The sequence below is a fragment of the Fistularia commersonii genome, chromosome 6 (genome assembly GCF_037954325.1).
Source record: "Fistularia commersonii isolate RoL2024-O1a breed Wild chromosome 6, RoL_Fcom_v1.0, whole genome shotgun sequence".
In the NCBI taxonomy this organism is placed as follows: domain Eukaryota; kingdom Metazoa; phylum Chordata; class Actinopteri; order Syngnathiformes; family Fistulariidae; genus Fistularia; species Fistularia commersonii.
This window is the reverse complement of record NC_141289.1, coordinates 9,226,968-9,252,020: the sequence shown is the minus strand read 5'-3', so window position 1 is coordinate 9,252,020 and position 25,053 is coordinate 9,226,968. Positions and strand designations below refer to the sequence as shown.

Genomic DNA, 25,053 nt, shown 5'->3' with positions numbered 1-25,053 from the left:
CATTGCGAGGGGAAAATGTGGCGCTTGTATGTGATAGACAAGCTGCATTTCTCATCTCCAGAAACCCTGAGTGCCGCGCACTCGGCGTCTGCTCCCTCTGCAAACGACAGCCAGCAAATTTGTAATACTGTTGGTCCGATGATGACGGCAGGGCTCTTTGCTCACGACAAATAACAATTTGATGATGACATCATTGTTTTGATGAATCTACCAGTTACAGCAACTCCAGACAACTTGACATTTCTGTGCAAATGTCATTGGAACCGCTGCCGGATGCAGTGCGAGAACGAAGGGCAGAAATGCCATCTCTTAAAAACTGTGGCTGCCATTTTGAACGTATGCCTTATCCATCTCATTAATGGTCAGCTCTCAGTCTTTTATGCCATTAGCTATGTTCTACACGGGTACATGCTTTTGGAAAACGTCGCCCACAGGAATGCAAAGGCCCACATTAAGAATCAAAGTCAGTTACAAAGACTCAGCTCTCCTGATTTTTTTTTACATTTTGTTGAGCCACAAGCCGCCTGGCATCCGCCAAATTATGAAGTGTCTGTGCTTGTGCAATTTCAGACTCAGCTGGGTTCCCCAGGCTGGTGGCAGCGGGACAATTACATGCATGTGTTTACTGTTACGATGAGGAGCGTTGACGTCAATGAACACAGGACCAACACGGTGGGGCGGGAACAGTTTATATGCGTGTCATATATGGCGTGTCCTAATGGAATAAGTCCTTTCGAGGATGAATCCACGCCAGGGAATGTTTTTTATCAATGTAGTTTTATGTCAGGATAATTTGATTACAGACCTTCTAAAGGCAATTTTCTCTATATCACTAATACACCAAAGGGTGCCATTTACTTTTCACCTTTTCTAAACTGTAAATGCAATGCAAAACTTTTTTTTTTTTCTCTGATGTTTACTTGGAGTTAACCCTCTATAATTAGATTTGCTATACTCACAATTCGCTTCTGGCTACATTTTTTTGACGGAATTCTTTTACTTATTTCAACTTTCCGTTGCATAGTTGCCAGCAAAACCAAACACTACCCGAGTTTACTTGATGGGCAGCATTTAAACAGAGGCCATTGTCAAGACAAACAATGTCATATTTGTTGTGGAGCTGAGAAGTAAATCTTAATATCACATATGAGATGTTACTCACAAAGACTTAACCCTCACATGAACAAAATGGCTGCATTTGGTGTTTTGAAAGTGGTAACAAATCCGCTGCACGTACAAATTGGTCACAGATGTCAAACGCATGAGAAAAAAAAGTATTAGACCTATAGACTATTTTGGTTCTGGTGTCTTAAAATACCTCACCCTGCTAACCGCATGATGAATTCACTTTATGGTTCTCTTCCCAGTCATATATTGAGCATTTTAAGCCATTATTCGCTTAAAATATCCGCCAAAACTATGAATTTGCTCATTGTCTTTTAGAACCAATATCATTGGAGGGTGTCAGTCACATCTGAGCGCACTGAAGGGTGCTTTTTCTGCAAATCTCTTTTTGCATTCAATGCGCAAGGAAATTCAATCATTCATTATCTATATCACTTCTCCTGTATTCAGGGTCATGGTGGGGCCATAATCTATCCTAGCTGTCACTGGGCAAGATGCAGGGTTCACCCTGGTCACAGGGCCACATATAGAGTTCATACAGCTCATTCACACATCAGAGTCTCCAATGAAGCCTCCTTGTGTTGTTCTGTGTGAGAAACCAGAGAACCTGGAGGAAACCCATGCAGACACTGGGAGAAGATGGAGCGGCTGCACAGAGCGGCCCCTTAAGGGAATCCAACCGGGGACCTGCTGCTGTGCAGCTGAACTGCTAACCAGTCTAAATGAATTATTTCTTTTGCATCTCAAATCTGTTCATTCGGTCGTCTCAGTTGATTCGATAACACAGCATTATGACGTTTTGTAGCCATGCGGCTAATCAGCTCCACAGATTACTGGATATTCCGACATTGTTAACCAAGCCGTGATTTCATCCCATATTCTTTCAGACCTTAAGAAGACTCTCGCGGTGCTGCTGGATAACATCCTGCTGAGGCTGGGCAAACTCGAGTCAAAGGTGGAAAACATCTACAACGGCACGGGGGGCAACCTGACCAGCGGCACCAGCACTGTCACGCCTAGCTCCTCGAATCCTGAAAAAGTCAATGTGGCAGGTATGTTCTATGTGTTTGTGATAATAAAGGGAAGGAAGTGGACAGGGAAAGAAGTCCCTCCCCAATACTTTTATCGTGGACGAGTGTCCGTATCACGTATTTGTCAGAACTGGTTAAAAGATGTTGGACTGAGGACGTTACTGCCATTGATGGATGCTCACGTAACACTAACCAACTGAACTGTTATAGAAGTGCACTGTATACGCCAAGCACATTACGAGACCATCCTTGAACATAATTCATATAAGGCCTCTATTCAGTGCCTTGTGACCCTTTTATTAGTTTTCATTGATTTTCCTGACAACTTTCAAATGATGAATTTGGCCTAGCTGAGAGGACAAGGTGTTGTGTTTTTTTTTTTGTTTTTTTTTTTTAGTTTCTCCGGAATTGCTCGAGGCTGTTTTTGCAGCATTAAAAGGTAGGGGTAAGGAGCTCGCTCCAGAGTGGTGTACTGGGGGTTAACATCCTCGGCCGATTGAGCTGTACAGAGTCACATCTGAATGGATCGAATCCTAATTACAGTGGCAGTGCAGCCCTGGTTTTGCTTACGCCGATACTACCCGCGTGACATTTTCTCTTTAAGAACCTTGACTTGTGGAGCAGTCAATATAATTAAAGATTTCTAAATGCCACATAAAAGCGAGTGGTCGTTAGTTATTTTTTTTCTTCCAGTGGCTTGCTATAAAATTCAGATTACTTTAATTCTAAAGAAGACCACTCTCACAACTCCATAAATTAAAGAAACAAAATTTCAATCACAGTATCATAAAAAGTCCATTTTGAAGACATATTGATTTCTGCTTGAGTCACAAATGCCAGTGAAGCAAAGTAGAAGATCAATCATTTGGCAGGTCACCACAAAAGTATTTGGGTAACCCCTTTGGGAATTGAAAAAATAGTTTTTTTCTGAAGGTGGTATTTTTAAAATGACCACAGAATTTAGCTTAATCCATAGGCAAGTATACACTAAACACAAGAAAGATGTCAATTGCATTACGGTACCATTGGGACAGTGCTTGCAGTCTGAACACTGGTCAAGCTGGCACAGCATCACATTTCTCTTTGCATCAACCCAATGGACTTGATTGGGCCATATCTCTTGTCTGGGAGTGGGTAGGCGACGGAAGTGTTACCATCTTGAGCTCCTCCCCGACAGAAAGGGAGTTGGGGAGATATGAATCTGAACAGGGAGGGCGACACGCCCGCTTTTCACAGAGGCTGCTATCAAGATGGAGCGCAGCCTTTTCACCGACATTGCTCACATTTCTTTTCAGCTCAGGACTCCGAATCAGTCAGACCCTAATCCTGGCCCATGTAGCATTCAGCTCAACACTGAATTGGAGCAAGAAGTCACAACTACCTATAGCATCTGCAGTGTCGGAGAGGCAATTTGTCCTTTATTGTTTGTTACCCCATATTCCCTCCCATGCTATCCTGCTTAAACCCCACATTGCTCAAATGTGATGTAGACTACTTTAAAAGAAACATCTTTGAATGCTGAAAACGTATAAAGACTCTCCTCTGGGTGTGTGATGATTGGCACATGTGGATGAAAATTCAGCGTGAAAAAACAAGTTTTTTTTTCGTGTTCCACACACCAGATATCTTTAGATTTCATCAGAAACCCTGTGGATTATTGGCAGTTTTGCTGCAAGTGCACAGTTCCTCCTGCAGCTAACTGATATTCTTTTCTCATGTGGTTTTTCATTGTAGATAAATGCGGCCCACTGTCTTTTCATGACTCCGGTACTATTTTCTGCAATATAAAACCTCGCGGTAGGAGTCTGGTGTGAAACAATTACATTTTCCCCTCTCCTCCCACCTAGACCTTTTTTTTTTTTTTTTTTTTATCCTCTCTGTTGTCATTGTGACATCCGTTTTGTGAGCTGTAGTATTTAGATGAGACCCAGAAGCGGGATAGAGGTCCCTTATATGATGGAAACAAGTAGATTTGGCCTTGCTTGATGCTTAGCGGGAGGCAGATGGGACCTGGAGCAACAGCTGTCTGCGAAGCCTTGTCTCTCCGTGCAATGTTGATGTGGATAATTTACCTCCCAAACGATGCCTTATTCATGGTCCTGCCAGTTGAAATGTAATCTTCTGTAGTCAACCACACACATGCTTGCAGGCGGGCATCTGAGATGGTCAGTTAGTTATTTGCAGCCATCTAACTGGCCATTCTGCCCCTATTTCGCCATTTATTTTCCTTCGCAGCAAAAGTCTCCGTTACCATATAAGTGTTTCGGGTTATTGATGTACTTTCTGGTGCCAGTGATGTCGGGTGGTTTGTGGCTCAATGTCTCTGACACGTTGCCTTTTAAACCAGAGACTGATACGTTTACAGCTCACAAATTGCTCTTTTTTCTCTTGCTTTCCCCCTTAAAAAGTGAAGTTATGCAAATAAACCCATTCTTTGGAAATGCATTGCCGAAATGCAGTGATGCACGAGCAATCCAGATGCCGGCCTTTCATAAAACACGATGTACCCTAATCACATCCTGATTTCAAATGCGGAGATTTTCCTTGTCCACAGCTTTGTTTCAGCATTTCTAATTTTTTTCATCGGCTGCCTCATTGTCTTTGTAAATCGGAGAACTATGTCATGGCAGGCAAAAAAAAAAAAAATCTCAATATGCTGAGGCCATGCAATCAAAAAAGAATCTTGACTCTTCCTCGGCCTGTGCGAGAGTTCGATATCAAGCAATTGAGAAGAACAAGCCCCCCTTAGAGTTTCCCCTCGCAGACCAGCTAGAAACAAGCTCCGGCGGGCTGGTCCGCTTTGATTGTCGCAGCACATGCGCCTTTTTTTTCTAAATTGCATTTGTTACAGCTTATAAATGTGTACAGTGGACTTTGAAGGTCTCCTCAGGCTGCTCTTTGAGCCCTGCTCATTTCCATTGGAAATGAGCAGATAAGAGACTGCGTGCTGTTTGGTTGCCTGCCGGACAACGGCTGTGATAATAGGATATCTAAAATATTGTCACATACATTTATTTAAGCTTCACTCAGAAGATCAGTCCAAACTTTAACGTGAAATTATTGCATTCACATTGACCTGTGTTTTATTTGATTAAAAATGTTAAAAAAGGTCCTACGTAGCTACTTTTGAGTTCTTAATATGCCACTCAGATGTAACTTCTTTAGTTATCACTTTGCTATTTTAGATGACGTTTCTGTTATCTTATGTATGTTTAACCCTATTTAATATTTGATTCTACTTTTTATCATATCGATATACATATTTCTTTTAACTCTTTGTTCGCTATCGGTTGCAGGTGCAAAACACATTTCACTGCACGCTATGCTATGTGTATCTGTGGCTGTGACAAATAAACCCTATCTTATCTCTGGTTTATATGCCAAACAGCGCCTATCGCTTAATATCCCCACCGTAGCCAATCCTAACTGTTCCCTGGAGCTCTTTGGAGTAGCTGTCCACTGTTAAATTTCTCCTCTGGGATTTAAAAAAAAACAACCCTACATATAACGTGAAAATTAATCACAGATGGAGCTAAAGAGGAAGCCATTACAGTGTTATAAACATCTCATTATCTAATTTGTTATGTAATGAGACGCCGTAAATAAGAAACCAATAGCTGTTCAGTCAAGTAGGTCAATGAAATCTCTTGAAATCTCTCTGAAATCACATGCAGAGTTTGCAGTGGGAGAATCTCGCCGTAAGGAAGTGTGTGAGAACATGTTGCTGCGACCCTTTTCATGCACGCTTTTATTTAGCCGTGCTTCCGTTTCGTCGTTCAGACGGATATCGCTGTCTTCTCAATCTCTCAGAACAATATTATGGTTATCTTTATTGATCCGAACATATCCAATTCTTCGCTATCGACACAGAGATAAAAGCAACAGCCTTCACCAACTGACTCCTTCACTCCGGATGAATTTTCATCCTTTTTGTTTCCCTCATCCCATCTGCCTCTGAGTCCAACTCCTCTATTGTTTCCTCAGCGTCCTATGCTCGCGTCGGTGTTCTGGCGTTAGAAGCCCCAGTCGTGCACGTATACAAGCTTAGCTGCCACCCTCCATCAAATACCAGCCATTTCCACAGGCATGAAACCTACAGTGATGCACACAAGCAGCAAGGATCTTTCCCCCCCCCCCTCCTTTTTCTTTAAATCACTGAATGTATGTAGGAAGTGTATAAGATTGCAATTGTGTACAGTATCGCTTTCAGTGAAATGCCCACGAGAACCCCAGTAGTCCTAGTTTCTTTTATGTAACATCCGGCATTTAAGATATACCCCCCACCCCCAAGAGATAATGTGTTCCACTGTCACTCTCACTTTCACACACCCACTAAAAGCTGTGCACACACATTTACTGCGGACATTAAAAACCGAGTAAGTATTGCGTTGCGGTGCTGGGTAGCTTTCAAGCTGCTTGACAGCTGACCGCTCAGCTTTTGTTTATGGCCAAAAATTAAAAAAAATGGACGGCATTTGTGAAAAGTTTACTCGACACACAGGTGAGGGAACATGTTTTCTCATCCGGGACCTCGGGGCAGAAAAGGGAAGTGTCATCAGAAACCTGGATGTAGCTGCGTTTCATTGCGAAGTCTCTCTCCAAGGCAAATTAATTTGTTGACCCAATGCTTGAAGCCCAGGCTTTGTCCCTGTTTAAACCCACAACTCTATGCCATTTCTACAAATCAACTGTAAAACATGAGTCACAGATCCGCATTGATGAAACTTAATCAAGAATTTCTGGCTGCCTCGGCTCATTGTGCTGCTTTTTGGTTGAAAGTCCACATCCTTCCCCCAGATAGCTTCAGCGACAACAGTGGGACGATTGGAGAGCACAAAAGAGGGATTGATTACAGCCAGATGTTGTTCTTTTTACTGCAGAGGAAGAGAAAGAAGAAACGCCACCTTGGCATGGATTTATGTTTTTTTTTTTTTTTGTACCTTGAGGACTGTACTATGAGCAGCCCAGAGGCAATCTGAGACTTGTTTTGACCAGCTCCGAACACATGCGCCTCTCTCTGTGAAAGCCCCTTTCGTATGGGAGGTGACAGACTTGGCAACATGAGCAATTTCCGGTGCGATATAAAGATCAGAGATTTTACCTCACATTTCAATGAGACCACATCCTCTGCTGCATTTGGGTTACTTATCACATCAGGCACATCCATGACGTGCTCAGGTGTTTTTTTTTTTTTTTTTGATTTCCTGCAATGGATGCGTGGGCAGTGTGCTACAAGGATCAGCTGCAGTGAGATGTTTTACAGAGGGGCTGTTAATCAGGAAACTTAGCATTCTCTTTTGGTAAACAGATATTTTCCACAAACATGAGCTGCAGCTGCGCCGCATTTGTTTTGGCAACGTCCACATATGTCCGATCAACTAATTTGGGGAGGTTATACCCAACCAAATCACTTTCCTTCTTGCTGCTTCTCATAAAAGGAAGTCTTTATTTTGGATTTTATGTAATTTCATGCCAGGAGGACAATGTGGTCATGTGTAGATAGAAAAAAAGAAGGGGGGGCGAGATGTGACAAGCAATTCTTTTTATTAAGGTAACCGATCCAACTGATTGTAGCATCAGCTAAAGTCTGACATAGTGTGGTGAATTTAGGTCTTACGATGACGGACCGAGGGATCATTACACGGATAAAACTTAAAAATGCACCATGCTAGCTTTCCCTTACCCTTGAAATAATCCTCTGAACGTCTCACTGTCCTTCTGCATTAGTCAGACAGCGCGGTGAAATGGACAGTTCAACCATTTCGTCAAAAAAATGCAGCCGTATGCGACTCAGTTTGAGGTCGATCGGAGAGCAGCTGTCTTTCCAATCGTACTTTCCAACAGGGCTTAAAAAGCAGGAAGGATCGGTTGCCGCCGCAGTAGACATCCGCTGTGTACTTTGGGATTCTTTGCAGCTTAGGCGAGTTTGCAAATATTGGGTCTTATTATAGTCCGTAATATAATAGTTAAGGATGGAAAAAAGAAGTCATTGTTGACTCTCCCTCAAATTAATAGGCTTGCAAAAGCTTCTTGCAGTAAATCGTATCCACTTGATAACCAGCTTTGTGACTTCACTAGTTTTGGGCAGTGCGGACATGTCGGCTTCACAACATGGACCCCGACCTCACTGTTAACCAGACAGCTTCCAGTGTCATTGAGAACACTGGACGCCTAAATTAAATGTAATCCTCCCGTGGAATTCGACTTTGGCTATTGACAGTGATCGACAGAAAGTAAATTTTACATAGTGGTAATTGCCTCCCAAGCCTGCATGCTTAATGAAAGACAAGGTCACAGTGGGAGCATCAGAAACCACCTTCTGGGAGACCAACACTTATGACCCTTCTGTTATTTCCCTAATCATTAAATCTATATATTTTTTCATGTCTTTGCCTTTGACCTGCTGCCTAGATGGCCTTCTGTTGCCTAAAACCTGGAGTGTTTTTGGACTGATAAAACTTCTCAGCAGATTTCTAGTCATTTTGAAGGAAAGCGTCAAGTTTTTTTCAGCGCGACTTGAAATCCGATCAGTGAGCCATGGGGATATGCAGGAAAATAGAAGTACACAACAGAGAGAGACAAACATAAACCAGATGTCCTCAATTTAATTTTGGACTTTTGTCAAATGTCAGATTCCCTTATGGACACACACTCACTCACACACACACACACACACACACACAAAACCCCATGTGTAATCTTTGTGTGCATTAATGCTATTTAGAGGCTATCAGATGGCAAACAATGTGATCTAGCGACTAGCCAACAGTGATCTCAGTACTGTGAGACGTTTGAGGTTTGAATGATGTCATGTGTTTTTCGCTCGTTGGTTTCCTTTCCCCACACACACATTTAAACTCACTACTGTCACAATTATGTGCAAGTCAACTCTTAGTTAGCTCAACTTTTGGTCCTCAGTGCTCTCTCATTACTATCAATCACAGTGCAGTATTACTTTGTGTTGTTTTGCGCCTTGGCGACTTCTATTTCAGCATTCCTCACAGAAGCCAGACATTGAGGTGAAATTGGCAGCGAGCAGGTTTCCTCCATAACAACCTCTCACCCTGACAGTTGAATCTCTGGAACAGCACCACCTCCTCTGTGTTTGAATAGGAAGTGGGCTATATTTAGATGTTCCTTTTCGCAGCGGCTGCTTTCTGCTTGATTAAAAGCGAGGGAAAGATTTGCCTGGTGGCTTTAGCACTCCCCTGACTGACTGGCTGAGTGACGGGACGTCTGTTTGTTTGGTTAGAGGGGGGGTCCGAGCTGGTTGGACGCGTGTGACGGAGGAACGACAGCATCTCATGCAGCTTTTACTGAACAAATCTAAAATCCAGTTCCATCGGCACCGGTCACTTTAGTTTTCGGAAAAGCTTATCGATTAAACAAAGTGGCTAAGCTTAAAATATAACAAACCCATGTAATTTTTTATGTTAACCAACCTGTACAACTGGAGAGATTGATGGCCTCCTGCCCCATTTTATCTTTTAACCAGATAGCATTTGCATCTTATTGATCTAGGGTGTTGGTACTTTTAAAAGATGACTTCAAAATTAACACATCCCTCATGATGATTTCCATTTATTGGAGGTATTTCAAACACATCTTTATACTTTGAACACATACAATTCAAACAATTGTATACAATACAAAACAATACAATACAACTGGCACAACAATTTCCTTCAGGATTAATAAAGTTGTTTTCATCTCATCATCTCATCTCATACTACTTGGAAAGTTTCTGGAGGAATAGTTGGTCTGCGCTGATGCATACCCTCTGCTGAACAGTTGCATTGCAGTGAGTAAAAGCATCATATTTTTACATCGACTTTTCTGTGGTCAACATAACTGAGTAACTTTTATTTTCTCTCCAATCAGACACAGGTTGTCCTCTGCTACAATCTTCTTCGACATGAATTATTCCTGCTGCCATGAACATAGCTAAAACAGTATTCCCAGCATTCATCAAATTTCATCCCACACCCTTTGGTTTCGCTCCTGCAACGTAAAAAACAGAATGTGCATCTTGAGTGAATAGCGTGTATGTGTTTCGCCTTATGAATTGTGTACATTTTCAAATCCCTGTTGCCACAAAATCACCAGTGGATGTCAAAGCAAAGGTTGTCACAGAAAGTGATCGCTGAGGAGCAGGTGCATCCAAAATGTCAGCTGAGATTTTCTAGTTGCTTTTCCTCTTATTATTCGAGTCTAACAACTGAAATCCCTCGTTTTTATTGGCATCTGTCTACTTTCCAACTGCTGGATATATGTGGGTGTGTGTGTGTGTGTGTGTGCGCGCGTCCACAATTTACAGTTAGACACTGGTGACTGTGATTGTTCCCTCAGTAAGATTTTTAGTCTTTGGAGCAAAACACGTGTTCCTAGCTGCACGGCTAGGTTTCCCAACCTGAAAAGACTTGCCAATCAGGGCTCTAAACATTTTAGCTTTCCATCTAACAAGAGAGATAGAAGGGGAAAGTCATGTTGTTACATGTCTTTTGTCAGTATCCTTTCAGACACAAGCTGAAGCCTGTGATAATATTTAAAAACATTCTTCAGCTGTTGTGATGATGATGATCATGAGAGAGAGAGAGAGAGAGGGTTTGAATGTCCTGAGTTGATGATGAGCAGCATATTTGCAGCCTCCTCTTCAACCTTCACCACCGTACACCTCAGAGACAATTCTCACCCTGTGCCTGAACTACCGATTACACACATGCACACACACTCTAAATAAAAACGCAGTCTCCAAACACCGCCCGCCATCTCGTTCAGGTGTTTGCGGCAAAGCTGTTATCATGCGCCATGCTCCTTGCCACAATGCATTATTTATATTCTCGCTGTAAAGGTCAGTCCTGATGACGTTAACATCTGTGAATGGGGATATCAAAATGGTGATTATATTCAGGGGACACAGGCTTGTAGGCCTGAATGTTAATCCTATGATGATAGCAGCTTTCCGGGATATTGAAAGCAGTCCAGAGAAGATGCCAGAGTGACTCCAACCTCCCCGGCTAGCGCAAACACAAGTTGGTTTATTGTGAAGAGAGAGGCATCTAGATAACATTAGGATCTACATTATTCCAGCCGCAAAAGCCCATTCCTTTTGTGGCTCCCGTTTTTACAGAGATCTCATCACAGAACCAAAGATGACCCCGGTGACAGCCTGTTTTTTTTTTTTGTTTTTTTTTTTCCTTTTTTCTGACCCCCAGAGTAATTGGAAGTCTCCAGGTGTCATTTCAAAGAGGATTCCAACGGCGTGAAATGTGGAAGGCACAGTGCCGACTGGAGCCGAACACCAGCGACACCACCTGCAAATAGCTTGGTCTTTGAAGATAATAGAACCTTTAGAAAAAAGAAAAAAATATGTAATTAGACTTTGCTATTAATGTTGAAAAAAAATATCACGGGGCCTTGACATTTCGACAGAAATTGGATCAATGGGATGTTTCCTTGTCCCAAACAAGTGCATGAAATGTTTTTATTTCTGAAAAGCAATTTATTTGATTTTATTTCCACAGCCTTACAATTCTCATTTAAAAAAAAAATAGGCAAAAAAATCAAGTTAGAGGCTTTTGTAAGTCAAATACTTCCGTGATGTGTCACATTAAAACACAAATTTTTTTTTAGCGCATTCTGTTGCATGTCAGTGTGCATTTTCATTATTGAATTGTGGCAGTAAGGAGTTTGTGATTATTGGCCAATACTGATCAAAATGAGTATTTATGGTAATCATATCCAATTATATTATAATACAATAAACCAAAGGAGGTAAATATGTGGGGACGGTTAACTTCTGTCTTTTTTGTCTTTGTTTTTGTGTGTGTGCGCCTGCATGTCTGGTAACATTATCAGAAAAATTGTCAAATCCTCAAGCGTATTTTGACAAAAGTTGCTTTGAGGGAAAAAACTGCTCGGAACGGCTACTTCATCAACCCGCGTGCAGAGCTGAAGGGGAAACCGAAACTGTCGGCCAGCCAAATGACCCTATATCTTGGCAAGGGGTTTGGCAGCTGCTTTTTTTTTTGTTGTTTTTTGTTTTTTTCTTTTCTCTCTCTGAAGCTGTTGTGCACAAGCTACTTTGGCAGAAACCCATTATTTCCTCTTTTCAAGCTTAAAAAGAGACTGCAGGTAGAATAAAAGTGGGGGGAGGAAGGGATTCGTACGGCTTTCCTGTTCTTCCCGATCGATTGGGGCCTTTTTCTGCTGTTCGGTCCATGCACAGCTTATTTTAAACATTCATCAGGAAGCTGGGAGTCACACACTTAACCGAGTGTTTGTTAATGAAAATGTTTTCGTTGTTGGAGTGTGAGATGAGCAACGTGCTTGACGCTTGTGTTGCAGTAAAGCCCGAGATATAATGGTACGGGAAAAACTTGTCGAGGGACCTGTAAGCAATTTGTTAAACAGAACTTATTCTAATGTCAGTGCTGATAAAGACAATGCAGTCCTGTCACGCATTACAATGAAAGCTTGCCAAGTCAATTAGGAGAGTGAACAGCAGACAGAGGCAGATGCTCTTAGCCAAGGTGTGATAGTAACACTGGCTCTCAGGGTTTGATATTCGGGACGATGCGAGATCTACACTCTGTCTTTCTTGAAAGTTTGATTGGTTTAACCAGACCAGTTGACAACTGGGGATACGTTTTTTTTTTTTTTTTTTATAAACATGGGCACAATGGAAGGCACAGCGTGCTCCTTGTCAGATTAACCAGCCACACACAAGTCTTACTTATTTTAAGGCTCCAGTGAAGAGGAATAAAGAGGAGCTCCTGGCAGAAATGGATTTAAAGATCTTTGTAACCAGGCTCATGGTGGTTAGTTATCACCTTGGACCGGGTTGTCGTGTCTCTACAGTATCCTAGAACTTTACTACTCTGAAACTGTGTGAATGTAGGCTGCGAATACTATCTCTTTATATAAGATTGCTATATCTTTTTGATTACTTCAATAAACAAAATCAGACTTCACCTATGGTTCTGAGGCCTTATATGTTCTCCGGCGAGAAAGGAAGGGGTGGAATTGAAGATTGCCACATACAAGTAATTGACTGTAGCTGAAATGTGAGCATCATATATTTGTCCTACATTTGGAGCCAAGTCACTTGACCTTATTGATTTTCCTTTCTTGTCTGCTTCTCACTCTCTTTCCACAGATCTACTAAACGGAGCACAGGAGAAGTGTGAGCTGCCACCTTTGGATGGTTTCCCTCACTGCGAGGGCAAGCTCAAGGTGACTCTTGCAACTGAGACACACACGCACACACACACGAGAAAAGAAAGAAAAATGACATGAAATGCTGTGTTAATGGGAATGTGATGTTTAAAAAGAAACCAGAGCTTATACTAACATACAAACCCTCTCTGAGTGACTGAAACAATCAGGATTGCAGAGGAAAAACAAAACCCAACAAAACAAAGCATTAGAATAGAATGTGCCTTTAATGAGGAAATTCTCAATAATTCTTGTCATGTCATGGTAATGAACGAAGCATCAGAAGACCGAACAGTTTGTTCTGTGTTGATTGGTTTGGTGCGGAGTGTGGATCAATGTGGTAAGAAAAAAAATCACACTCAGAAGCTAACAATACAAATTTAGTTTATTTTAGTTTAATGATTGCTTCATGTGATGTTTAATGTTCATTTAGTATCTACATTTTTAGGTGTTTTTTTTTTTCTGCAATTTAGGAAAAACAATCATCCAGGTTAATGCAACCACTTTGGCATTCTGTTGTGTTTACAAATTCTTCAGTAGCATTAACATTGTAGTTCTTCCGTAGCTGTGGCTGATTTTAAAGTCAACCAAAGAGAAAACTGGTTGCGATTGTCTCGGTTTTTACTAAACCGATTGAAAGAAGAGGACTGGACGGATCTTTCAGTGACATGAATCTTGATCTCTACTGATTTGTGAGGTTCCCAGGCCAGGTCATGGTTAAGTTGTTCTTGAATTGAGGCCTTCACTCCCTGTTGAACAACGCGTTGTGTCTGGTTAGGCAACCCCCAACACGTCTGAGACCATCCATGCTTATCGCACATTTCTTGACAAAGAGGTTTCGGTTGCTCACCGAGGCCCAGCCGCATTTTCCTAAAACGCGTTTGCACACATACAGTGACTGCATTTATCCCTGTGCTGTTTGTGTGTCTGTGTGAGTGGGGCTCCCCAGAGATGATAGAGTCCTATCATAAACACACCATCTGCTCAGCCAGTCCCCGTCCCCCACAGATACAGTCAGCTCTTCCAACTGTGTGTCAGGTGATGCCAAACCTTTGCCTCGTGCATGCAACACAACATACACACACAAATGGAAACCTTATGTGCTTGTTTTTTTTCTTCCATTTCAGAACTAGGTTAAAATTGATTTTCCGCGGCAGTTTTGCTCGCAGTTGTGTGACAACCTGACAAATTAATTTCTCAGTTTAATTTCCCACCACTCTGAGAATTGTATTCAAGCCATTTTTTTTTTTAAACAAATTTCACATCGCCCACATCCCCTCCCCCATGGAGATAGATTTGAAACCTATTTCACGTATCCCTATCAGCTGCTCCCCTAAAGTCAGCTCACATGATTTGCTGGCATCCCTGGACCAAGCGGGCAAGCGGTTAGTCCCCATCTTAGCTCAAGAGCCATTCCGCCTTGCATTTGTCCCCCGGATGCTGTTCGGGAAAATCTGCCTGCGAAGGCTCCTCTGCAGCAACGATGCTCCTGTGGCCGAACCGAGGATTGCGTTTTTGCTTCATTCCAGGCTTTAATGGTTTCTCCTGTTCCTCCCCAGTGGATGAAGGAGATGTGGCGCTCAGATTCCTGTTATGCCAGCTATGGAGTGGACGGATCCACCTGCTCCTTCTTCATCTACCTCAGCGAGGTGAGCCTAATACACCCACAGATGTTTTCACTTTAAAATGAAGCGATTGCAATTTTGTTTTCTGAATTGCATTTCTCCTTTGCTTTGGCATGTCACCTCCCCTTAGTTTTAATCACGATAACCTCTGAAACGTTAAAGGCTTTGAGCAAAACTACTTTCAGCAAAAAAGAAATTGCATCAAGCTGAAGTTTGGCTAAACTCCGTGAAACATTTCGCATGCTTCTAATTTAGAGGCTATTGTTGAGAAGATTCATAAGGAGGCAGTCCCCCTTTACGCTCTGAATTTCTCAGCCAGTCTGTCGTGCTCAGATTGTCCTCAGTCACAAATACATCCACTCAAGGGAAGACAGAGTTATACGCCCTAAACGCTTGGGATTTATTTATTTATTTGTTTTTAACAAAGCGTAATTGCTTGGAAATGTTTAGAACTGCAGATGTATGAAAACAAATTGAAAAATCGACCAAGATGTGCAGCGTCTTTGGGATACACGGAGTAAACTGCTCCCTCTGTTCATTTGATGAAAGAACCCTGTCGCTTGGTTTGACCCATGGTGATTTATCGATGATCTATTAGATGAATCGATACGGTTTGTAAGACTTAATTATGCAGATATAATACCTATTAGCACAATAAACCTAGTGTTTGGTTTCGCCTTGGAAATCATTGGAGTATCAAATACCAGTTACCTCTCCATCCTCAAGAGCACCGCATTCTCCTATCAGGAACATTTTCTGTTCTGCTCTTGGATTTCAATCAAACCAGCCTTTATCTGCAGTAACATGAGCAGGAACCATGGCACGTTTGCAGCAAGAACTAAAGTTCATTACAAGCCAAAAAAAAAAAAAAAACCCGCTTCGGGAAACCTTGAAAACACACCTTCGCCCTTTCAGCAACCAGGGAAGGATATAAGAGAGCCAAAATATGAGCGAAGGAAATCAGATGAAAATATTTCATTTTAAACCAGAGGAAATGACAATGTGTTGAAGAAGACAGCGTGAAAGGAATGGAAGATGACGGTGGGAGGGAAAGACAGGGAAAATAGAACAAGGTTTTTCTTTCGGAGCGTACAGAATGCAGGTAGGGCCATGAAATTATCAGGGTTTTTTTTACTGCTTTCCCTCAGTTTTGTAATATCCTTGGTAAACAGGGGGGAAAAAAAGCAGTCAGACTGGCTTGAAGGGTTTCTGTTCCACGGTTGAAATAGCTTGCGTCAAAAGATGTTTACGAAAAACACACACCTCATGTGTATTTATGTACAAGTTGTTTAAAAGCCTCAAAGATGAATTAAAGGCTTATTATTATGATTAACGGGCAGCAGGGTGGTGCAGCGGTTCCAGCAAGAAGATCCCTGGTTGGATCCTGGTAGAGATCCCCAGTGTCTGTGTGGGTTTCCTCCAGGTTCTCTGATTTCTTCCCGTAGACCAAAAACAAAAGGCAGGTGAAATGGAAATCACTACATTGCCCAAATGTGTGAGTGGCTACATGTATGGGGCCCTGTGATTGATCCGAGGTGAACCCTGCCTCTCACCCAATGACAGCTGGGATCCAGCACCCCCACAACAGTGCAGGAGAAGTGGTCTGGATGATGAAGTTATGAATGTAATTAACATCATGCATGTGTGAAAACAGGAAAACACCATCTTCCCATCTTCATTAAATGCTCTATATTATTTAAGTATGTAAGTATTACCTTCCCGCTTGAAGTGCCGAAATGCTGTCCCCTTCTCGAATATGAAATATATATGGGTTTGAGCATTCATGTCCAGAATTTACCTGATGTTATCACTTTTATCACTTTTTACCAGGGAAATGGAAAAAACTCAGGAACAATAACCTCACTTGCATTTCATAACAAAACCAAAAAGGAAAACAGGAGCAAATAGAAGGTTCAGATCTCACAGAAACACTTTTTGTTATTCCGCTTATAACCATAGGGGCAGGATGAGATATTTATTTGTGTGATAATTTCTGTAATGCATACAGATGTATTGAAGCCGGAATGGCTTTGCTTAACATGAGAAATTGTATTTGGAGCAAAACACTGTCCTTTTCTGCAAAGAGCTCATCAGTACCGCTTCCAACTCAATGGGCTCTTTTTTGGTTCATGAAAGTTAAGCAGGTAGTTTTTTTATTTTTTTTGCATATTCCTGTTGACAGATGAGCACTTGAAAGCACAAACCACCAACTATGCCAGTTTAGAAAAAAACAGTTGGGGTTTTTTTCAGAGCGTTAAATGGATCTGCTCCATAACTTATCGGGCCTCTCTCCTCGGCCAAAGCTGCAACCCTTTCATCGAGTTTGGTTAACATTGGCAGCGCCTTTTTTTTTTTGCGCAAGCACTGATGGAAACACGGACTCATTCAGAAATCCTCCCTCGTGGTGGAAACAATACTGACGATCTCAGCACCGGCCCAACAAACAGCTTGGTGGCCAAATGGCAAGGAGCCCTGCTTTTTGTGTGTGATATAAAGCTCCCATGACCTCCGAATGGGGTTCAGTCCCGGGTGATCCAGCAGCCTGGAGATTCAAGGGGGTCAGGCAGACTTCAAACACTTTCAGTGGTCACAACATCATCACTGCTTATTGCGTTATCAAGTAATATATATAACTAACTTTTGTTTCTCTAAAGGACACCGTGTTGCAGGGTTTGCCTCGGACAGGCCGGTCACCACGATCTTCAGTTTTATCGACGATCCTCTTTTGTGTGATGAAAACACAGTGATCAGTAAACCAAGGCCGAACATAATTCTTGGAGCTGATGCGGCGAACCAAAGAGCCTTAAATCACTTCCCTCTCAGCATCCATGAAATACCTTTCTGTCTCCTCCACAAAACAAACTGGATTTCAGTCGGCTGATAATTGTTTGTCAAAGCATAGTCCGCATCTGAATACCAAACCTGCGCTCCCTAATTCATTTGAAACACCAAGTTCATGCAATTCTGTTGTCGTCACTTTAGATCTCTTCATCTAGTAAGGCCTTTCGTTAACTGAGAATTATCTTAGTTTTATATTTTTCAGCTTTGAGTGCTTGGCCTTTCTCCTCTAATTTGTAGTTTATAGGGTTCATAGCAAATTTTTTTTCTTCTATTCATGTTAGTAGAATGTCAGCTCCAGCTTCACGTCTAGAATAGTCACCATTGTGATATAAATATTGAATGTGCACTGAAAGCATTGCAAGAATCTTACCCGATCTTAAAAACACCCGGCTCTGTATAGAAATAGAACGGACGGAACTGAATGGACAACAACAGAAGTCCATTCAGTTGGGGGGTTGGAGGAGGTGTCATGTCCCCGCCCCCTTGTCTTTCACACTCACCCCCAAGCAGTAGTGCTTTAGAAACAGTGGTGCTTTAGAGAGCACTACCGCAGTTCAATTTACTGTCATGAGTGCTAAAAATGTAAAGGGGATACTTTTTGATAGCATCTGTGCATTCTGATGACGCTGACTGCTCATAGCCTCATCCAAACTTTGTCAGGGTATGTCTTTATCTCCATGTAAAACCGCTTCCGATCATCTCCTCCATCGATCCCACAGTTTCACATCCTATGTTTTCAGAGTCAACTGAAAACACTGAGCAGGGACCCACAACAGTGACCTTGTGATGGCGGGGAAGATAGCGAGTCTTGATAGATGTCACTGATTTGGAGGGTCAGGTAGCACAGCGTGGATCGGGTGTTTGCAGTTGGTGCCAGTTTTTAGGAAGAGACCAAACACCCCTATTATCAGATTCACAGCTGAAAGGCAATGGTCATCCTGGCGTAGCCATCTCTCCATAACCTTCTAAAGATCTCAGCACCTCGTATCTTGTACCACTCCTTCGTATTGCAGGGGAACACCAACTCTGCAGGTCACTTATGGCTTTGACTGCTGCGCTCTTGCTACTGGATGGCAAATCTCGGAAAGCGACCCTTGAGCACAGTGGCATCTGCTCCCTCCCCAATCCTGGAATAGATTATTCCTCTAATCATCCCATAGAGGCAAAATTTCAATTTCCTCGTCACAACCTCTGGAGTGATAATAGAACGGGGCTGTAAACCTAGACTTCTAAGTTGTCATCTCTCGAGGGACCAGGTAATATTACGTGACAAAAAAATACCATCGCAAGATCTGAAAGCTTTTGGGGGCAGGGGATAGGTATTTGTTTCATCGCGTTTATACCATTGTTGTGCTGCCCAATTTTCCAGCCCCCAGGTAAGTCACTGTTCTTCAGCCCTGTCTACTCAGTGAATGGGTGTGTCACGCCTTTTGTCTACCATTGTCAGCCATCGGGGTGTGTGTTTACCTCTGGAGGGCTGCAGAGGATACACATAATAAGGATTATTTCCCAATTGGTAAAAGGATATTTTAATGTGATATGTGAAATCTGTGAAAAGCAGGTGTGCGTCGCAGCCGCTCTGTTCTCTCGTGCTGTGACGCCAAAGAATCTACCGCCTCCGAACAGCCTGTTTCTCAATTGGCGTTGAATTCTCGCATCAGCTGCTTGCACGTGCTGCCATATTTGCGTGTGGATTCTGTGGTTTTAGTTAGATGCAATAACAAACAACGGGATGTTTACCGACTCTCCTCTTTTGTGTTTGTTTTTGTCAGGTCGAGAACTGGTGTCCCCGTCTGCCTTGGAGGATAAAGTCCTTGAATGACGAATCCGACAGGAGGGGCCAGGTGAGAAACACAGCTTCTGTAAACAACATGAAAATGCTTCAACACTCTGACACGCTGAGTCATTCAAGGGCTCTCCTTACAGCGCACTGCTTGTCCAGCACTCCTAATGGTCTCTTCACAATGTTTGCACTGTTAGGAATAAATGATATATTTCATGTTGAACAAAATGAAGGCTTGTTTGGTTGTTGTACTTGTAGCCGCAGCTATCTTGAAATGGCACTTAGCGTGTGTACACATTGCTTGGCAGAAAATTTATACTATGTATGCCAAAAATAGCTTTATTTAATAGCAACATATCCAGGATGCCGTGCTGACTGGCCCACCCCTGGGTGTCAGTTCCACAGTCTAACAGTTTATTCTCAGTGATGGGACAACTCCCGACACAGTAACTGTGGTGTTGTAACGCTATTCAAGCCTTTTTTATGGAATATTAACTCCGCGCCACTCGTGCAAAGGTGTGAGTATGTAGGTTTAAAAGGACCAGCCTGAGGGTCGTGAAAGCATGACGGGTAATTTTGGCAACGAATGAGCGAATAGATGGTTCTGAAGCGTTAACGCGCCTCAGCTGCGCTAAAAGCTTGAAGCAGCTCTGGTTGACCAAAGCCGGAGTGACGGGACCTTGAGACAAATGTGGAATAAGCTTCCTCCGTTCCCGCCAACAGCTCACTCAAATCTCCTCTCTTCGCCGGGCTGACAGGCTTGTACAGTCCGAAGTATCAACCCTCAGAACCGTACCCCCGACATCTCTGCTGTGGCGGAATCAATATTAATCACTCCTCATCCTCTCGTTGGATGCATCAACAGCAATGGGCCCTCCGTGGTGGGGAGATGCCATTTGACAAGCTTTGGAGAATTTAATTCAGGCCGAGATTTTAATAGATTCAGTCTGCAAAAGTGATTTCCTGTCATGATGAGAGATGCTAATGTCCCACTACTGCCTTGTAATGGTTCGGTAATGGTGCCACGGTTTCTCCTTTTCTCTCCCTGTGTTTCTCATTGGCACTGTCTCCTGTCCCATTCATCACTCAATTCTTCCCTTCAGGATGCCCATGAGTCCATGAATAGGAAGCCATTCATGGTTACCCTAATTGCATTAATCACAATGGTGGGGTAAGAATAAGGATGTATTGACACATTTCCCATTTATTGCGGTGTTTCCAAAGCCATATCTGAGCCATTGCCTCATTTGGTTACATGTATTGACCCAACTGACCCCAGACAACAAACCACAGGAAAAGTCACAAAAGTGCTGTGTGCAGAAAACCAGATCATTTTAGATGGAACAGTCAGATCATGAACATTTGAAAGTCATTGATGTGCTGGGGGACAATTCAAACAATACAGAAGGGGCTTGAACCAAGATGTCTCTATCTGTTGTGCTGTTAGTCAGTGTTGTAGTACACAGCTGCCATAAACTGTTGAGTATAATGTTGTCACATCAAACAGCCACACACACAGCCTGGTTACAGTATATGTCTGTGGCCAAAATTGGTCTCAGTCAACCATGCTATGATACAAAGTGTGTGGACAAACTGTGCTATGAGACAAACTGTCACAAAGAACCCTATAGCATGATTCATTTTCATTCAATCCTCCTTCATAATTTGGGATACTATTTATCCATGTTCTCTCCTAATAAAGCACCCGGCACTCAGAAGGACTCAGAAATTTTTGGAGTTCTTCATATACATACATCCGCTGCCAATCTGATGTCATTAGCCTCTTTCCTAGTTTATAATGTCTCTGTTTGTTTGAACGCTACCCCCCTCGGAAATGTAAGCCAGCCATGTTTTCTGCCATTACACCCCACCCCAGCACTGTCATCCTGATCAGCAGGGACTTCAACCATGTACCCCTCACTCCCGTTCTCTCCACCTTCACTCAATACATAGACTGTGCAACGAGAGGGAATAAAACCCTGGATCTCCTGTATGCCAACGTGAGGGATGTGTATAACTCCCCCCTGTCCCCCCTCTGGGCAACTCGGATCATAACCTGGTACTCCTGGACACTGCCTACACACCGGTGGTGAAGCAGCAGGCGGCCAGCAACAGGTGTGTGAAGATCTGGCCCAAAGCCACAGAGGAGGCATTGCAGGAGTGCTCAGATGTCACCGACTGGGGCCTTTTTGAAAAGGACATGGTGGATGACATCGAGGGCCTCACCCGTTGCATATGAGACTACATCATATTCTGTGAAGACAACATAGTCCCGTCAAAAAGGCCCGTTGTTTCAATAACAACAAGCCATGGATCATTAAGGACATCAGAGGCCTTCTTAACAAGGGGGCCCTGAGTTTGCTGTGGAGCTACACCTTCTCTTCAATAGGTTTGACACCCCAGTGAGCTCTGGGGTCTCTTCCTCACATCTCTGCTGTATGCTCTGCTCCCCCCTCCATCGACGCGTTGCCCCCCCCCTCCACATACACGCTCCCCTCCTCCTGCCCACCAGCAGCAGCTTCTATGGCAGCCCCCGCTCACCCTGCCTCACTATCTCCTCAAACCCGAACGCAAACGCTACCTGCCCCCCCTTCCCCCGTCCATCCGCAACTGCCAAGGACATCCCCCCCCCCCCCTCCTCCACCACACCATCTCTTTCCCCTGAGCACAGACATGGCCACTACTACATCCATAGGAACATTAACAAACACACAACCGCTGCTCCCCTGCCTATCAACAGTTCCCCTCGGTTAGTATTCCCCCACATCACCCCCTATCCCCCTCAGTTCTGACGCAGACACTCTACGGCCCCACCCTCACCTTCAGCCAGGTGCAGAGGGAGTTCTCAAGGTTGTCGGAGAGCAAAGCCAATGGGCCGGACAACATCTGCCCCAGGGTCCTCAAGGTGTGTGCTGGGCAGCTGGCTGGACCTTTCAGCACCTTTTCAACCTCCCTCTGAGGTTGCTGAAGTTGCCTCCAAGACCAACGAGGTGGTTGTGGACTTTCGGAAGAATCAGGAGACAATTACCAATCACTACCAGGGTGAAGAGGTGGAGACAGTGGACTCCTACAAGTACCTTGGGGTGCACATTAACAATAAATTGGACTGGTCACACAACACTGATGCACTCTATAGGAAGGGTCAGGGCAAGATGTTCTTCCTGAGGAGACTGAGGTCGTTTGGCATCTGTAGCGGGTTCCTCAAGAACTTCTACCTGTCTATGGTAGCCGGCGCACTCTTCTTTGGTATAGTGTGCTGTTTGGGCGATGGCAGGCCTGGTGAGATTAATAGGCTCAACAAGTGAGGAAAGCCCACTTGGGGGTTGGGACTGAACCTGGACCCTCTTCCATGGGTAGCAGTGGGGAGGGTGAAGGACAAACTGGGAGCTATCCTGGACAATCCTTCCCACAACCTGCACGATGAGCTGTGGCTGATGGGCAGCTCCTTCAGCCAACAGTTCAAACCAACCCCAGGGCAGAACTGAACGCTTCATATGCTCCTTTGTGCCCCATGGCCATCAAACTGCGCAACAGCAGTCTGTACGGCACACAACTCTGACTGGCCTGAGGTGCACCTGTGCTAATTCCACAATTACCCCTTACCCCATTCATTACCTCACCCATCCACATGTCATGCCCTAACTCTGCTGTCTTTCTTCTCCTTGTTGTTGGTCCCAGCACGCACACATCCTGCCTATTTCTGTTTATTTATTTTATTCTTGTCAATGCTATCGTCACTCTATGTATCTTGTCGTTTAGTTCTGGTTGTGTATTTTTCAACCTTATTGTTCTTTTGTGTTGTCCATTATTATCCTTGCTGTTGTTGTCTTTTTATTCGTGGACACCTTGCTATCTTCTGTCATCTGTCTCTTTTTATATTTATATTCATATTTATTTGAGTTTTTGATTTTTTTGACAGAACTGTTACACTGCTGTAACAAAGGAATTTCCCTATAGGGATCAATAAAGTTTATCTTATCTTATCTTATCTTATTGCCAGCTCTTTGGACAGTCAAGCTGTAATTTCTTCTGCACATGTCCCTTGTCATTTAAGTTCAGTTGCGAACGTTATTGATCCCTTGCAGGGAAATTATGACTAAATCATGGTTGGTTCAGCACCAGTATTTATTATGACTGGCAGTCATTACTACTTGCATGTGTGGAAAATTCCACACATGTATCATTGGAGGGGTGAACAAGTGAGAAGGCTGCCGCTTACAGGCCCCAGGGAGCAGTGTCGGGGTTCTTCGCCTTGCTCAAGGGCATCTCAACAGAAACACTTATGTTCTATGTACAAGTTCCATGTGGAAGTGACAAAAATAAGCAATGTGCAGTTTTTTTTGAAAAAACAGAAATGCAGCTCACATAGAAATCTCACTCCGAGTTTGTGTTGAATCGTGATAATGTTTTAAAGACCTCCTTGGGTTCACCTCATGGAAGCAGCAGAATGTAGGATTACGAAGGGCTCTCCCAAACACAATCCCCGGGCCCACAAATCTCTCTGTTTGCCAGGATTACAATTTCTGTTTAATCTTTGATTCATTATTCAGTCCTACCATAGCGATCAACATGTCTGTGGACTTTGGAGATCTCGGGCAGGCTTGAATACCCACAAAGACAGACATACTGGTTCGAGGAGCTACATCGACTTTGATTTTGTTTGCAGGCTGAGATCCGGACCAGCTTCGAGGACCTCTACCACGTGATGTCACAACGGGAGGAGTTCCGCTGGATGATGCTGCGGATCAAGCGCATGGCGGAGCCATGGGTCGGAGCCATCCGCTCACTGGCGTCCAAGCAAAACCTGGCCATGCGTCACAGAAAGAAGGTATGACCTTGCGGGGATCAGCTGTGATGCAAGAATTATCGTGCAATATTACGTCTCTGTGATGGTTTGTCCGCTTAATCCTGCAACACTGTTAAGTGCACTTGTGCGTTGTTTGGAACAATGGCACCGTTAACCTCCACGTTGGCTGCTGCAAGAGATAGGGAGGTATAAAGAGTGACGTGGATCCTCCATTGTGTCACAAGCACACAGCTTGCTCCTTGTTTGAATAATGTGCTTTGCACATCCGCTGGTCTTGTAAATTGCTGTATCTCGGTGTGGATGAAAAGCATCCTTGCCTTCACCGAAGGGGAGCCATCTACTTATCTCTCGCCAGGTACCTATCAGTCCTTATGTTGTTTTATTCCTCACTGGAATCTATCAAATCTATAATTTAACAAAGAGCATTTTATATTTCGGCACCAAATCCCGATACTTTCAAAGCCAGTCCTTTTTATTACAGCCACTAATCTCTTTTGGATAGCAAACTTGAAATGATAATCCTCGAATAGTCTTTTTCCGGACTGAGTTTGGCCTCCAACAATGAAAAATGCCCCGACCACTTCAGACAAAAGCACAATATTGCTTCCTCCTGTGAAACACCTA

At 43.3% G+C, this 25,053-nt stretch overlaps 1 protein-coding gene across 1 annotated transcript in view; it reads left to right on the top strand.

Moving 5' to 3' along the window:
- The window catches only part of mgat5 (alpha-1,6-mannosylglycoprotein 6-beta-N-acetylglucosaminyltransferase), a 78,555-nt gene that overhangs the window by 15,983 nt on the left and 37,519 nt on the right, over positions 1-25,053 (top strand). The window contains exons 3-7 of the mRNA XM_086148027.1: positions 2,013-2,177; positions 13,315-13,391; positions 14,933-15,022; positions 19,612-19,683; positions 24,289-24,450. Coding sequence (XP_086004153.1) covers positions 2,013-2,177; positions 13,315-13,391; positions 14,933-15,022; positions 19,612-19,683; positions 24,289-24,450 — 566 coding nt within the window. The remainder of the gene's footprint in view (positions 1-2,012; positions 2,178-13,314; positions 13,392-14,932; positions 15,023-19,611; positions 19,684-24,288; positions 24,451-25,053) is intronic.